This window comes from Balearica regulorum, chromosome 5 (assembly GCF_011004875.1).
Source record: "Balearica regulorum gibbericeps isolate bBalReg1 chromosome 5, bBalReg1.pri, whole genome shotgun sequence".
Taxonomy (NCBI): Eukaryota; Metazoa; Chordata; class Aves; order Gruiformes; family Gruidae; genus Balearica; species Balearica regulorum.
In genome coordinates, this window is record NC_046188.1 from 28,768,234 (window position 1) to 28,783,909 (window position 15,676).

At 36.3% G+C, this 15,676-nt stretch overlaps 1 protein-coding gene across 3 annotated transcripts in view; it reads left to right on the forward strand.

The window, feature by feature from the left end:
- Nucleotides 1-15,676, forward strand: part of BAZ1A (bromodomain adjacent to zinc finger domain 1A) — a 65,920-nt gene that overhangs the window by 36,459 nt on the left and 13,785 nt on the right. For all 3 annotated transcript variants that reach the window (XM_075753983.1, XM_075753985.1, XM_075753984.1), the window contains 11 exons: nucleotides 1,336-1,474; nucleotides 1,920-2,066; nucleotides 4,475-4,570; nucleotides 4,705-4,929; nucleotides 5,584-5,749; nucleotides 6,019-6,132; nucleotides 7,339-7,463; nucleotides 9,090-9,698; nucleotides 12,505-12,668; nucleotides 12,855-13,009; nucleotides 15,391-15,539. In XM_075753983.1, the coding sequence (XP_075610098.1) occupies nucleotides 1,336-1,474; nucleotides 1,920-2,066; nucleotides 4,475-4,570; nucleotides 4,705-4,929; nucleotides 5,584-5,749; nucleotides 6,019-6,132; nucleotides 7,339-7,463; nucleotides 9,090-9,698; nucleotides 12,505-12,668; nucleotides 12,855-13,009; nucleotides 15,391-15,539 (2,089 nt within the window). The remainder of the gene's footprint in view (nucleotides 1-1,335; nucleotides 1,475-1,919; nucleotides 2,067-4,474; nucleotides 4,571-4,704; nucleotides 4,930-5,583; nucleotides 5,750-6,018; nucleotides 6,133-7,338; nucleotides 7,464-9,089; nucleotides 9,699-12,504; nucleotides 12,669-12,854; nucleotides 13,010-15,390; nucleotides 15,540-15,676) is intronic.

Here is a 15,676-nt window from a genome sequence, read left to right on the forward strand (position 1 = left end):
TAATGGAAGATTGTCTAGTGTTATACATTTATGTACACTCTATTATGATTAATTTTGGCAGGGGATAGCAAAAGGAGTCAAAATTGTCGGAAACAGAAGGATGGGGATTTATTTGAGATACATAGGGAAACATGACAGAAGCACAAAGAGGACAAGTAGAAATAGAGGAGAGTGTTAAATGAATTGAAGTGATAGCACTGGTTGGGAGGAATATGAGAATTGGATATATTTGCAAGGAGAGCTGTACAGGCCCTTGAAGATGAGAGTGAAAACCGAGCTGTGTGTGGAAAGGGAAAAGAAACTGAAGAAAAGGAAGAGCATTGTCAAAACGAGAGGAAGGTGTGCAAAATAGTACTTCTATGATTCAGTTGGAAAAGAAAAAGGGAGGGGTGGGAAAGTACTATCATCATTACAGTGAAAATTGACAACAATATGAATAAAGATGAGTTTAGGTAAGGAAGCAAGAAAAAAGATCCACCCATTTTCAAAAAATTCCCTTCTCAGGAAATGTATGAAATACCTTACTATGTTCTTTTGAAAGCATAGGATTCAATATTCTTCTCGTTAATGTTTGTGAACTACCACCTTTGTGGAAAGCAGCCATCTTTCTGGAAATTGTTTGACTCTGCTAAGAAACATTAAGTGACGACAAATCTTGAAGAGTTACATCAAGATAGTAATTTGAAAGTCAAGCTCAGTGTTAGGCACTGCCATATGTGATTTGGAGGTGGTGTCTCTGCCAAGTAGTGGTCTTATATGGTTACATCAGCTCCCTTTAAAATGTCTTCAGCTATCGTAACTGCCGTACCAACGCAAAAACCCAACTACCAGAATGCTCAATCATTAGACATGACTTTGCATATCCTAGTATTAGATGGGTGTGTGTTTATGTGAATGTGTTTGCTTGTCTTTGCAAGCAATAATGAGTAAACTTTCAGGAATATGTTTATTTTTGCTTGTCTGGACAGTTCCAGCAAACATAAATTCAAAACTCTTGTGAAATAATACAGGTTTAAAGGAAAAATCTTGACAGTTGTCTTAACTTGTAGTGGGTTCCTTTTAAACAAAAATACAAAATCATTCAATTTCATGAACGTGAATAAACTTTTATCTTGGAAGATTTACGTCCAAGTTGTGTGCTCTTTGGTTTTTGAAGTTAGTACTGCCACAGATGTTACTGTGATAATTAATGATGTGTCTTGCAGAACTATTTTCAGTCAAATGTAAAGAAATCCAACAGATACGCTCCTTAGAATCATGCACTGTTTGGTTTTAATCACTTGTGTATTCTGCAGAAACCAAATACAATGTTAAGTTGTCCCGTTTGGATTGCAGGAACTTCCTGTTCCAATGCCAGTGAAGACGAGACTTCCTCCTGAGATCTTTGGTGATGCTCTGATGGTTTTGGAGTTTTTATATGCTTTTGGGGAACTTTTTGATCTTCAAGATGAATTTCCTGAAGGAGTGACTTTAGGCAAGTTGTCATTTATGTGGCAAGGTGCCCCAATTTTGTGGTGTCCTTTCTACCAAAAAACCAAATGTCTTAAGTGCACCCAAGTACCAGTGCTACAAAATTTTCTGTGCAGCTTTAATATGTCAGTGCTTACATGTGTATATCAATCCAGTTTTCACAGTCAACTTCTGCAGTGTTTATAAAATCAAAATTAATTGCAATGTAGAAGCTGTAAATCTAATTATTAAAATGTCTACTTGTACTTCACTCTTGCAGTTATATATTAAGAAAATGTTGTTTTGTCAGCACTCTTTGACAGTATCACCTTAGGAATATTTGCAGTAAATTATGGACAAGTAACTTAATTACCATACCTGAAGGGGAAAAAAAAATGTTTTCATTCTTCAGTACATAATCGTTTTCTAACTTTGCGGCAAAAGTGACGCTTCTTAAACTTTATTCACAGAAGTTTTAGAGGAAGCTCTTGTAGGAAATGACACTGAAGGCCCACTATGTGAATTGCTGTTTTTCTTCCTGACTGCCATCTTTCAGGCAATGGCCGAAGAGGAAGAGGAAGTGGCCAAAGATCAAATAGCTGATGCTGAGACCAAAGGTCAGATCCTTAATTTTACTGCTGAAAAACTGAAATTTCACTGGAATTAAGTTTAAACTGCATGGTTTATGGCATTCCTTTGTTTAACCTTATTGTGCATGGGTATTGTATGTAAATGGACTTGTTTTTTCTCCTTTAGCTGAAATTAAAGCTTTAAACTGGGTATGGAGGGTAGGGTCTAGGGGAAAATAGAGAAAAAACAAGCTCATTGTTACTGCGATTGTATCCAGCAAAGCATAATAAACTTTTAACAGCACTGCTTATGTTTTGGAGGTGAGGGAAGCTTGTCTTCATCTTCTTCCTCTTCCTTCAGCACTGTTACATGTTTCTTCTGAGGGTCAGGAAACAAGGTATTTTCCTAAATCTTCTCAAAGGTCTTTAGCTATAAAAAAAAAAAAAGAATAATCTGGATCTAACTAGATTAAAAATTAAAACTCCCCAGCACAACTATAATGGAGAATTCAATATGTATTGTCCTTCAAGACTTAGAAGTCTAAGGATATCCACAAGTCCTGGATACTAACATGTCTCTGCGTTTTTTTCAGTAAAGCATCTCACAGTCACTCTGCCTTTAGTCTTTACTCCAAGGCTGAAGTTGCCCACGTTTTCAGAGGCATTTGGTATACGCTAACCACTGATCAGAAGGAGTGCAGGCTTTGTTACAGATTTATGTGGTCCTGTGCTTATGAACTGCCAATTTTGGTGACTAGTTAAATAAGCTTGGACCCTTCCTGCTAGTTTTTATTTCATTAGAGGTAGATAGGAACATAGGAGCACTTGCCATTTGAGGTCAAGTGAATCCTGTGGTTCTCCTGTAAGACAGATGTGTGAGGTACAGGAAGGTTCCTTTAATTCCTTCCTTGAGGACTATGTCTATTCTCATGCTTAAGATTTATGTCTAATCTAGAAAATGTCTTTAAAACATGGGCATTATCTTCAGCAATAGAGGCTGCTCTTGTTAATTGAATAAAGTTACAGATTTGATATGGTGTTAACAAATCTAGACTGTATTTAATTACTGTTGAATTTGGCAATTAAACTGGATCTTTTTAACTACTGAGAGCATTGATTGGGCAATATAAACAAGGATTCCATTATCAGGTAATCATAGAATAATTGATTAGATTTTTTTTTTTCCTTATTCTTAGGACTGATCAGAAAAAATGTAATGTAACTTTCATATTTTAATTTGACTATATGAGGCTGGCAACTGCAAAATCTGCTGTTTCACTTCTAGTGGAGCAGAGCTGTGGGCCAGGTGCCTTATCTATTATCTTTTACTTGCCTTTGAACTTTCATTTCTTGTCACTCATTCAGACATCTTTTTTCCCGTAAAAGAATTGCATGCTCTCGGCTTTGTAATTTTGACTAACCGAACTAGTAGTAGTCAGCATGTTTGCTCACTTAAATTCTGTACAGGCAATGTTTCTGCAACAGCAAACACCATGGGTATGGGATTTTGGTGTGTACAGTACTTTCTCAAACCTTGTCATACAGATACAGTGAGAGGGGAGGTGCAGAGATTAATTTTGCAATGTCTGGGTGACAGTTTTCAAACAACTTCAGTCATCATACAGGACTCGGTTGTGGATTTGCTTTTTATGTGGTCTTAGTTTGGATTTGTGGCTTTTTTATTGACTTGGTGACTTTGTAACTGCTTAATGATTTGGACTTGAATAAAGTGAAATTCTTGAAACAGCGTACAATGTTGAAAAAATTCTGCCAACCCTCTGGAGAAATGCTTGTAAGTGCTAAGGAAACTTTTGTCTAAGAAACAGGAATTTTGCTGTTTTTCCCTTTCACTGCCCTGCTTTCCTGGTCAGTTTGCTAATCTGTGATGCTCCTTATCAAGTTCAGATGCTTGTTTTGGTGAAATACAGTTTCTTTGTAATGCCTTAGTAATTGTATTTGCACAGAACAGTTGCAGATTTAAAAGTATGCAGTGAATGATGATAACCATCCAAACCAATCAGATGTTTTGATACTGGTATTTCCTAAAAATAAAATGATGACAGGAAATAACAGTTTGTTTGAGGGAACAAAATACAGGCGTTCTTGCATTATTGTTTGGTTTTGCTTTCAAGTGTGTTTATGGATTTGGTTTTTCTGCCTTCTATGTTGCCATTGTGTACGTTTCATGCATTGTGGTTGCTTTAATGGCTTCTATATAGGGAGAACAGCATATAGCATGTGGTGCATGTCCTTAGCTTTTAGTTGGATTTTTAGTTGCATTTAAAGATACATAAATTTTAATTTGGATGTTGAATTTAATTTTGACTACATTGATGCTTTTGTAAATATCGACCCTCTTTTTGCTTTGTCTGCAACTTTTAAAAATGGCTTGCTTTCCTCCCCTCCACAGTACAAGTTTTAATTTGCCCTAGAATAAAGTGTTTATTTCCTTAAAGATTTAACAGAGGCTTTGGATGAAGATGCAGACCCCACAAAATCTGCACTGTCTGCAGTTGCTACTTTGGCAGCTGCATGGCCCCAGTTACATCAGGGTATGTATGGGTTTCACTACTTGTTTTGTTACTGTTCTTATTTTGAGCTGTATTGTGAAGCACATTTTTAATATTTATATTTATATACTTTTAAATGTCTATAGAAAGTAACTGTTCATTCTTCTCAACTGTAGGCTGCAATTTGAAAAACTTGGATCTTGATAGCTGCACTCTTTCTGAGATTCTCAGACTTCACATTCTAGCATCAGGCGCTGATGTAACGTCAGCCAATGCAAAATACCGTTACCAGAAACGAGGAGGGTTTGATGCTACTGATGATGCTTGCATGGAGCTGAGACTGAGTAATCCTGGTCTCTTGAAGAAACTTTCAAGTACCTCAGTGTATGATTTGTTGCCAGGTAATAAAAGACAGTAAATGTTAGAGATGATCAGATTGCTCATCAAGTGATTGGTTTTGTAACTGCTTCAGATCAATAATGGTCAATATTTACTGTATTGTGGAATAATTGAGTTTGGAAAGGACCTGTTGAGGTCACTTAGACCAACACCCACCCCGTGTGCTCCAGCCCCTGCATGCAGGTGCCACCAGATCAGAGAGTGCAGAGCTAGGCAGTCTTGTTACTTCTGAGTAGCTTTTTTAAACCCCATGAAAAAATGTTAGTTTTACTTGCAGAAGGGGATCTCTCTGGGAGAAGCATCTGAGTGTTTGATTCAGCCCCTGCTTTTTATTGCTGTTCTGGTTTGGGTCTTTGTTTTTTTATTTGGAAATGGAGGGAAAAAATGACTATCTACTGTTCTTTTATCTCCATTTTGAAGATGATAATGCATTTTAGTGGTTCTTCTGGAAGGTTAATAAATTAAAAATAAAGGCTCGCATCTCTGAGCAAAGCAGGTATTTCAGGAAACACCTCTTTGCAAGTGCAGCTGGTGCACTACAAATGTTTGTTCACTTTTTCTCAAGTGAGAGCCAATCTTCAGTCTGGAGTGTCTAAGAATGAGGCTTATTTGTCAGTTGTATAATGAAATATGAACATTGGTCTGAATTTTATTAGGAGAAAAGATGAAGATCCTTCATGCCCTCTGTGGGAAACTTCTGACTCTCGTCTCCACTCGAGATTTCATTGAGGACTCTGTTGATGTGTTACGACAAGCAAAACAGGAGTTCAGGGAATTAAAGGCAGAACAGCATCGCAAAGAACGAGAGGCGGCAGCAGCAAGGTAAAACTAGGATATGGAAAGCTAAATTTTGTTGCTACAAATGAGATTAATACCTCGATTGTAGAAGGCATATGAGAAACAATAGTACTGTTTGTGGTTTATGCTGGTTTCTTGGGACCCCAGATGGCAGTGAAATTTTATTGCACTAAGCATTGTGCTTTTCCACATTACTGTTATTTTTAGATGATGCTGTAGTATAACAGAAAAAATGTGGCCAGATCAGATATTAGATTAATCGCACTGGTTTTCTATATCCTTCTTACTATTAGGATACGTAAGAGGAGAGAAGACAGGTTAAAAGAACAAGAGTTAAAAATGAAAGAGAAACAAGAAAAGCTGAAGGAAGAGGAGCAAAGAAATCCTGCTGTAGAAGTATCTGTTGGGTATGATACATGGTATTACTATGATATATATGATACAGCACTTTTCAGTTATGTGGCCAGATCTTACCTATGTAGTTTTCATTGACTTGATCGTATACGAAGATATATTTTAATTAAAGTATATAGTCCTCAATGTTGATTTTATTTTTCTTTCTAGTGTTTTATAATTGCTTTATGAAAGTGACTTTATTTTTAAAAGCAACTTTTAGTACACCCATAATTCTGTCGAAAGCTTGACACTTTTACCTATTGACAAGAGAAACTTGCAAAATCTAATTTATTTTTTTACATTACTTTTTGTCTTGCATTGATTTCATATCAGTCTATTAATATCTTCATAATAGACCATTATAGTTTGTTTTTATAATTTGAGGAATTGGTCTGATTTGAGCTAGATAATGCTGACCTCGCATAACAGTTTATGAACCAAATTTAATAGCATTTTTTTAAAAAATGCTATGCTATCCCAAGTGATTTCCGTAAGACCAAGGTTTTTTTTGTTCTATTAATAAAACTGTATGGTTTCAGGTGGTAAGATTCATGCACATGCAGCTGTATATGAGTCCAGAAAAAAAAGCACAGTGTATATACAACATTATATCTTTACCTGCTTGAGGAAGGGAGTTAGTTAAATAAATCTGCTTGCAAAAGGTGAGCATGGGCCAAAGACAGATTTATACTGTTTTTAAAACTGTAATTGAGAAAAAATAATAAAATAAATGTTATCCTGTAATAGTTGCATGTAGTTCTGTAGGGTTTTAATTATATTTGCTAGATGAGGGAAAAATGTGTAATAAGCATTTTATAAAACAGTATACATTTTGATGAGGAAACACTGTTTTTAGTCATGAAAAAAAAATTCAGGTCAGCAGAACTACACTAAGATGTCTGCAAAAAGGATCTGATTATAATAGTACTCTTCAAATGAAAGAATGAATACCAAAGAGTAGGTTTTAGTCTTTAATATGGAACTTCCCATTTACAGTTTAGTGGGTTTCTTCTGGGTTTTAATGTGTTCTATGACTTAATGCTTTTTAAAAATAAACTTTATAGGTCTTTGATTAGCTTAAGTACTTCTGAGAAGAAAATACTGTTTGTGCTGAAGATGCCGTATTCTGTTCTGTATTTTTTTTTTTTTTTCATTCCATTCAGCTTTTAATACATGGTTGGTCAGTTAGTCACCTTTTGTTTATTTTGTTGTGTCAGGGAGGAGGAACGGGAAGACCTTGATACTAGTACAGAGAGCAAAGAAATTGAACGTAAAGAGCAAGACATGGATACAGTGACAGAGGATGAAGAAGAGCTGGGACCAAACAAAAAACGAGGAAGAGGTAATGCTATAATGTATTTGTTCATTAGTATACACGTATGCACACAGATACACACGCATGCACCTGGCAAGTTCTTGGGTTTCATAGTAAATTTTTATAAAGTATCAATCTTTCCTGTAAATTTTTAAAGGGGAAAAAAAACCCCACCCCACCAACAAAGCAACAAACCTACCCAAGCATGATCACGATGGGCTATTAAGCACATTGAACTGGCCTAATGTAGTTCTAGTGGTCAGGTGTATATTCTTTCACACTTCCCTTTCTTCTTGTCTTTCATACTTGCTGTGTGGATTCCTCTTTTGTCTAAAACACCCCAGGCTGCTGCCTGACAAACCACTACAGTTAGGAGTAATGCACTCACTATGAGAGAGTTGTAGGAGTCTCATCTAATAGGGTATGGTGTGGTTTTGATCCTTTTTATTAGGAAGCTGCAAAAACAACAGGTATTTTAAAAAGAAAATGCTATATCGAGTGATTGGGTTTAGTTTGCCTTCGTTAATGAAGCAGCATGCCTTCTATATCAGAATGCAACCAGACTTATCACCGGATTTAATTTCCTCAGCAGTGTGCTAGTAGGAGCTGTGGTGCGGTAAACGGCACAGCTGCTGTTTGTAACTAAACATGGATCCCACCACAGGAGGATGAATTGTTGATGGCTTTGCGCTGCCAGCTCATCTGTATCTTTCTCCTGTGAAGGCTTTGTGCTAGCACATGTGCCAATGAAAGTCCTGGATCATTGTGGAATTAGGGTTGGAAACTTGTACAGTTTCTAACAGTACCTGGGAGAGAAATTCTGAGTTGTTCAGTAATACAGGTTTGCATGTTCGCTACAGCTTTGTGACGGCAAAACAGTGAGTTGTGACACAGAATTTCAAGTTTCTTGAATGCCGATGTAGAGACATTGTGCCTGGAGGGCAAACAAGTGTTATTTCATTCCTACAATTGGAGAAACTGAAGGTCACGCTAGAAATTGGTAGAAATTGAATGCTGACAGCATCTTTCACTGTTGCATGTGTTCATTACAAGATGTACTTTTCTACACGATTATCAGGACCTGATTCTTTGGTAAACTAAGATGCGAACTGGAGTATTTTCAGCTGATAAAAGTTGAGGTGAAAAACAGTAGTATATATATTTTAAAAAAATGTAACTGAGTGTGCAAGAAAAGCTCTTATATAGGGATTATGGTTTTGCTTGAGGTTTTTGGGTGGTTTAAGTTGATCATTTTGAGTGTGATAAATTAAGTCCAAAACATAGTTTGTATTCAATAGTGAAATTGCTAGAATTTTACTTTATCATGATAAGATACTTTTATAACATACTTTTAATTCTTGAAATTTTGGGGGTTTATGGTGTTAAAAATGACAATGTCAGTAAATGAGACTTAGACTAGTTTCTGTAAAGTGAAGGTACACTAAAGATGGCTTCCCCTTTATCAAGGGTTAGGGGGTTGAATTTTTCTTTAATAAAACTAGTGTTGTTTCTTGACTGAGCTGATGGTCCTTGACAGTGTAAGTTTAAATAATCAGAAAGGGACAGAACCAAAACCTGCCCTTTACTTGAGTTTTTGGTTAAAGAAATAATCTAAAAGTGTGTGGCTATCATTCTTCTTCCTTTAACTTTTAGGAAGGAGAGGGCAAAATGGATACAAAGAATTTACAAGACCAGAAGAGACCACTTGTGAAAAGAGTGAGCCTCTTACTGCTGAAGACGAAGAAGCTTTAAAACAGGAGCAACAAAAGAAGGAGAAGGAACTGTTAGAAAAGATTCAGAATGCAACAGCCTGCACAAATATCACCCCGTTAGGTCGTGACCGTCTGTACCGACGCTACTGGATTTTCCCCTCTGTTCCGGGATTGTTTATAGAAGAGGACTATTCTGGTCTCACAGAAGACATGTTGTTGCCTCGAACCTCTTCCTTTCAGAATAGTCTACAGTCTTGCACAAATGAACCTCAGGTATTCAGTAAAACTGGAGAGTCTTTGAAATCCTCTGAATCTACCTCCAATATTGACCAAGATTCACACACCAGTGTTGTTGTAGAGGTGCCAAGGCCAGTATATAAACCAAACCGTTGGTGCTTTTACAATTCTCGGGAACAACTGGACCAACTCCTAGAGGCTCTCAATTCCCGAGGACATAGGGAGAGTGCCTTAAAAGAAACTCTTTTACAAGAGAAAAGCAGAATATATGAACAACTAAGCAGTTTTCCTGTGGAAAAATTCCATATTCCAGGTAAATGGAAGGTCTCTGATCTTAATTTGCTTCTGCAGCTATAATTTCTATATAGCATTCTAGAAACCTGTAATTCTCATTTAATTGTAATTCCTAAGAAATAAGAATTATTCTTAAGCATTGTTTCATTCTATGGAAAACAGGTTTGGTTTTTTCTTTTTTTTTTTCTCATGGATCTTTGTGGTGGTTTCTGGTGTTTTATGCTAAAAAAAGCAATAATTTTTCTGTTATCTCACAGCTTAGTAAAACGGGATTAGCTTTTAAACAAACATCTTTAGGAAGTAATTTGAGATTTGGGCAAAGATTAACTGGGGAATAAAGATTAATATCTGCTAAAGATAAATCATAGTATTGGTCATCTGATGTCCTCATTTCCAGTATGATGAAAAGAGACACAAGATAGGACACTGGAGACAGAAGAATTGCAAAGGGAGGCAATTGCTATTACCTTGATTTGTTGAGTTGGATATGTTCTTTTGTAACATTATAATGCATGGAATTATTCAAAAGCTGTTACTGCCCTGTAGTGAACAAGGGAATGATGGCATATTGCAGGGTCATGCGAAACCTTTTGGAGGTAAAAAATAGTGTAGCTGTGTTGGTTATGTGGGTTAACATCAGTGCAGTGGATTCTGTGATATTAGTTGTCTCTTGGGTTTTTTTTTCCCCCGTTTCTTTTTTTGGCAGAGGCTCATTATGGGAGGGGGAGACTGCAGAGCAGTATTGGTTTTATGGGTTTCCAAATGTAGGAGTGTACTTAAAACCATCCTAGACCTAGGATTTAGGGGGTTTTCCCTTTTCTCCTAGCCAAGTATTTTGCCATTTATTGGCAAGATATTAACTCCAGTCACTGATAAAATTCTGCATACGCAAGCTTGCAGCTGGCTTGTACATGGTGTGTTGATGCGTAGAGGATGTTACCAAAATGAGACTTCTTAGAGTAATGTTTAAGAAATTGCATTTTATTTTGAATTATGCCAAATTACTGTGAAGATTTCGAGTTGTCTGTATTGGGACAAGGGAGAATTATTCACAGCAGAGTTGAGTTCAGCTTTACCAGAGCATGTATGCCAGGACATGCCTTGAACGCGTCAGATACTTCTAAATCCATAACCAGTCTACCATTTCTTTTGGTGGAAACTACACAGAGTTTCTGCCTAGTAATTAAACTTTATTTGGAGGCCTTCTGGCTGTGTTTGTGGGTTTTGGTGAGAAAATCTCTGCCATTTTCTGATATATTTGTGTTTGTTTGGTTCCTTACTTTCCTAGTTGCTGCTACTTTATCTGCATCTTGTGTGTTGCTTTCTGCCCTGAAGCAACTTGACTTTCAGTCATAGATTTTTTTTTTCTTTTCTTTCTATGTTTGAATTGTAGAATAACATTGATCAAAAAAAAAAAAGCAGCTTTGAACTTCACTTTAATAGAGATTGAGAGAATTCAGATGCAGTGGTCTACTACCAATGCTGCCTCCTCTGCATGATAAGCAGCCACGTGTAGCTGTACTTTGGAGGGAGCTTCACTGCAATGGGCTCCAGCTGCTGTCCTATTGCCTTCACTCAAATGATGTGCAAGACAAGTGAGAACTACTCCGTGATTCTCTTGCCCTGTAGACTGCCCTTCTCCCTTTTCTAATTGCCACTCAAAAGAGCATGGAAATAAAATTGATATGTGCTATTACTTGGTTTTATTCCAGTATCCCTTAATTTTTCGTTATCAATTATTTGCAAATCGATTGCTGCTGGTTTAGTTCTGCTCAAGAAAGCACTTTATTTCCTCTTTTTCTTTTAAACCAAAAAGGAAGTTTCCCACATCCAGACATCAGAGTATGCTATTATACATTTGGAGAATATTTGCATAGTTACTTTGAGGTGCGGGAAATTGTTTCAGCAATTGAGAGCATCTTAGACATTCATCCTGTACTTCCTTAACACCAGTTTTATGGTAATTTTTGATTAAATACCTCTAAGTTCTTACATTTACCTCCTCATCACTGCGCTCATAGGATTTAAAGTAAATCCTGTGAACAGAAATGTTTGCCACCTATGAGATTTGCAAGTGCTAATTTAGGATTTGGGCGTGCTTTTAGCTCTTGTGGCTTTTGAGTTTTTGCATGAATTTTCACTCTGATGAAAAGGTTTTTGCTCTTTCCTTCTTTTTATAAATTATCATGCTGTCTTGTTCCCTTTTTTTTTTTCCCCCTCCACCTTTAACTGGAGGACACAGTCTAGTCTGTGCCTTTGTCATCTTATCTTTATCTGTTTGCTTTGTTTTAAAGATAGGTTTTTAAAGGAGATTATATCTTGTTGTGTTAGTTTTTGCGATTGTCAGTTGCACATGCTGGTTTCAAATGTTGCTGTGATTAAGATCTGTGCAGGAAAGAAAACTGAAGAGTTCTGTAAAGAAAGGGCTATCAAATATGAAAAATACTAGAAATGTGACTTTATTCTTTTTCTTGGTGGTTTGTTTGGGGGTTTTTTCCTCCTTGCACTTGTTGCTGATTATCTGCTACTTCAGAAAGCATTTTTAAGACAAATGAATGACTTTTAAATTGACAAGAATTTCTCATCCTGTGTGTTGGGATGAGCGGATGCTAATCTATAGGTCTTCCCTTAAACATATACTCTGCTTGGTTGGGTCAGATCCCTTAGTTGGCATGGAGATGTTGGTATTGACAACCATCGCTACAGGAAGGGAGATTTGAATGTGTGTGTTTAGTTTGTTTTGCCTGTACTATCTTTGTTCCCTCACCAGTGGCTACTTTAAGGAACAAAGTCCACTAACATGAAGTCACTTGGTATTTTTGCAGACAAACCTCAAAGTGACTTCAGACCTCCTTCAGGACGGGGAAGGATGCAGAATGCCCATGATGGATCTCACGTATCTGCAGAGAAGCAGCTTGAACTGAGACTTAGAGACTTTCTTTTGGACATTGAAGACAGGATCTACCAAGGAACATTGGGGGCTATTAAGGTATGTGTGAATTGTAGAATACCTAGGAGCACGGTGGTGCCGTTGAGTCTGTAATTGAAATGAGAACTCTTGCATGCTATGGGTTGTACTGAAAGTGTAACTAAATTAAGTGTAGACAGTAATTGGTACTAAAAGTTTGTGGCCTTTGATTCTTTAGAAACTTCCAAGTTTGTATGTTTGCTTCAGGTTACAGACAGACAATCTTGGAGAGCAGCCTTAGAACATGGGCGGTATGAGTTTCTGAATGATGAAAACAAAGAAAATGGTATAATTAAAACTGTGAATGAAGAACCTGAAGAAATGGAAACTGATGATCAAGATAAGTTTATTGTGAAAGACAGGTAAGAGCTACAGTTTAAATAATGGCTCTTCCCTGTGAGTTTTATAGCAGTGCTCTGTTTTTCTAACATTCAAATTATTTTTACCCTCAAATTCTCTGGAATGGTATTTTTTAAGATTTGAGTTGTAAAATGTGACTTTTTTTGCATTTGTTTACATTTTCTAAATGACACTTCTATTACCTGGTAAGACTAAGACGCCAAGTTTTACAACTTCTACTATTCAAATATTAACACTGCTCAAAATGAACGTTAATTATCAAGTAAGGAATATGTGAATTCATTTTAAAATCATTTAAAATGCAAAGAAAAATTAATCTGGCAATTTCTGTTTTGTTTTCCAGAAGAAAAACAAAACCCAAAACAAAACCCCAACCTAACACTGTGGAAAGAGTAGGGGTGTTTATAAGGGAAAATGGTAATAGTAACAAATTGCTGGTTGAACTGGCCAATGTGCTGCTTCGAGTCACAGTAAGAACCAGCAGTGCAACAGTGGATTAACCTTTAGCTCTGCAGCAAAACAGAGATACAATCTTATAACTTTATGAATGATGAGCCTTATGCAGAGCAAGCTGCAGTGTAGTAAAAGCGAGGAAATATGCAATCCTGTGGTGTTCCAACTGTAAAAGTGTTGTTTTTTTAAACAAACATTGGAGACAGATGTGAGACTATGCTATATTGGTGTTTGTTGTAAATCAAACTGTAGAAACTGTGAAGATTTCTAAAAATTTAATTCTCAGAAGTTACATACTTCTCAGAAATAAAGATCTACCTTAGTTTACATAATACATATAAAATTGTATGTTTTGATAGGATGTGAATGTTGAAATATTGCAGGAAAAAAGATTAATTGGAGATTATCATTATACTAACATACTCTTTGCTTATGTATTCTATGAGGTTTTCTGCAATTAGACTTTTATGAAAGCTGTATTTCTGGGTGGACTCTTGAATGCTGTGTTGGATGTAGGAATTTAAAGCTCTTTAAGGTTTTTTCCCTTTTTATTTCTGTTTGCTGAATTAGTATTTTCCTATAAGACTGCCCTTCAGATCCGAGCTCTCTAGTTGTGTGCAAAATGGATAGGGTCATCCTTCTTTATATTAATGATGCAATTTAGACATTTGCTTCCTGAAAACCACAATATAGAAATATTCCAGTGTTTTAATTAAGAAGCTAAAGTTTATCTGTCCCCAGTTACCTTGGGCACTTGCTCCATTGCCAACTCTCAATTCAATTGCAGAAGCTTGTTGCTTCATTTTTTTTCCATTTAATACTGACTCCATCAAAGTTTCTGAATAAAGTCTACTCTAATAAAGTCTTGCATATTAAAACAGAGACTATGGGATTCTGAAATCATGTGACATTGCTTTTGATGCTAGGCTTTTTATCCACCTCAGAGCAAGTGACATCTCATTAAAACCTTGGAGTTTGACTAGTGAAATGTAAATAACTATGCAGCTTTTTTTCTGTTTGCTTTCAGGCTCTCAAAATGTGTGTGACTGCAAAATATAATGAACAGCTTTTAAGTGTGAAAAAAGAACAGGGACAACCAAAAAGCATTGCTCATTCATCAGAATAAAGCAGAATCCAGACAGTCTTAATTAGTTTGGGTTTTTTGGTTTTGGTGGTGTTTTTTTTTAAATCCCAAGTAGAAATTGAATTTTATTTTCGTTAGTGTGAGTTGCTTTCCTGCAGTATACTTAATGTTTGTGGTTCAGGAAAATTAACTAAACTTTGAAATGATTACTTAGTCTTTGGTCAAAGAAGGCTGTTTTATTGGAAGCCTACCCTTTTTTTTCTTCTTCCTTACATGAAGAGTTAGTATTTCAGAAAAGTCCTCCAACGATGAGAACGTATAAGTTAACAATCCTTGATTTAATGTTCTAAAATTACTTTCTGGTTTTATTTCATTTATTTTCTTTTCAAAAATATTAGTAATGTGGAGATATATGTAGTTGAACTTCTGCAGATGGAAGTATTCTAAAAGGCTGCATCTCACCACTGGAAGTGTTTGCACTGAAGAATTATTGGGATTGTGTTCTTCACAGAAATATCTCATAAATAGCTGATGGATGTTGCATGAAATGTTCTGGAAATCTTAATTGTATTGAAGTTTGTCATCCACGTTTCTTGAAATTTAGATAGCTTTGTTGCCTAAAGGCGAGTTATCTAGATTAACTGGGCTAATTAAGTAAACGAGAACTGGGATAACTAATCACACCTGTGAGTACCTGTCCATGTCCATAGTCCATGCATGTAAATGGAGTGAAAATAAAAATCTACTGTGGATACAGACCTGTACAAGTATCTATTGTGTTAAATTCGAAGTGTGGGGTTTGTTTTTTTTTTTTTTTTTAACAAAAATAATACATTTCTATTCCAGACTCATTGGGTTAAAGACCGAAGCTCCAAGTGCTGCATCAACAAGTACAAGTACTCCTCAGCCAGTGAATAATGTGGTCCACTGCTTGGCATCTGCATTGCTTCAGATAGAACAAGGAATTGAGCGCAGGTTTCTCAAAGCACCTCTTGGTAAGCTTTCAGAATTTAAACTCTGTCTCTAATTTTGTGTAAGATTTTGTAACAAACAAAAAACCCCAAAGAACTAAAAAACCCCCACCCCAAACCCACTTGCTGCTGTTGTAAGACTGGATGCTTTAGAGGGACGT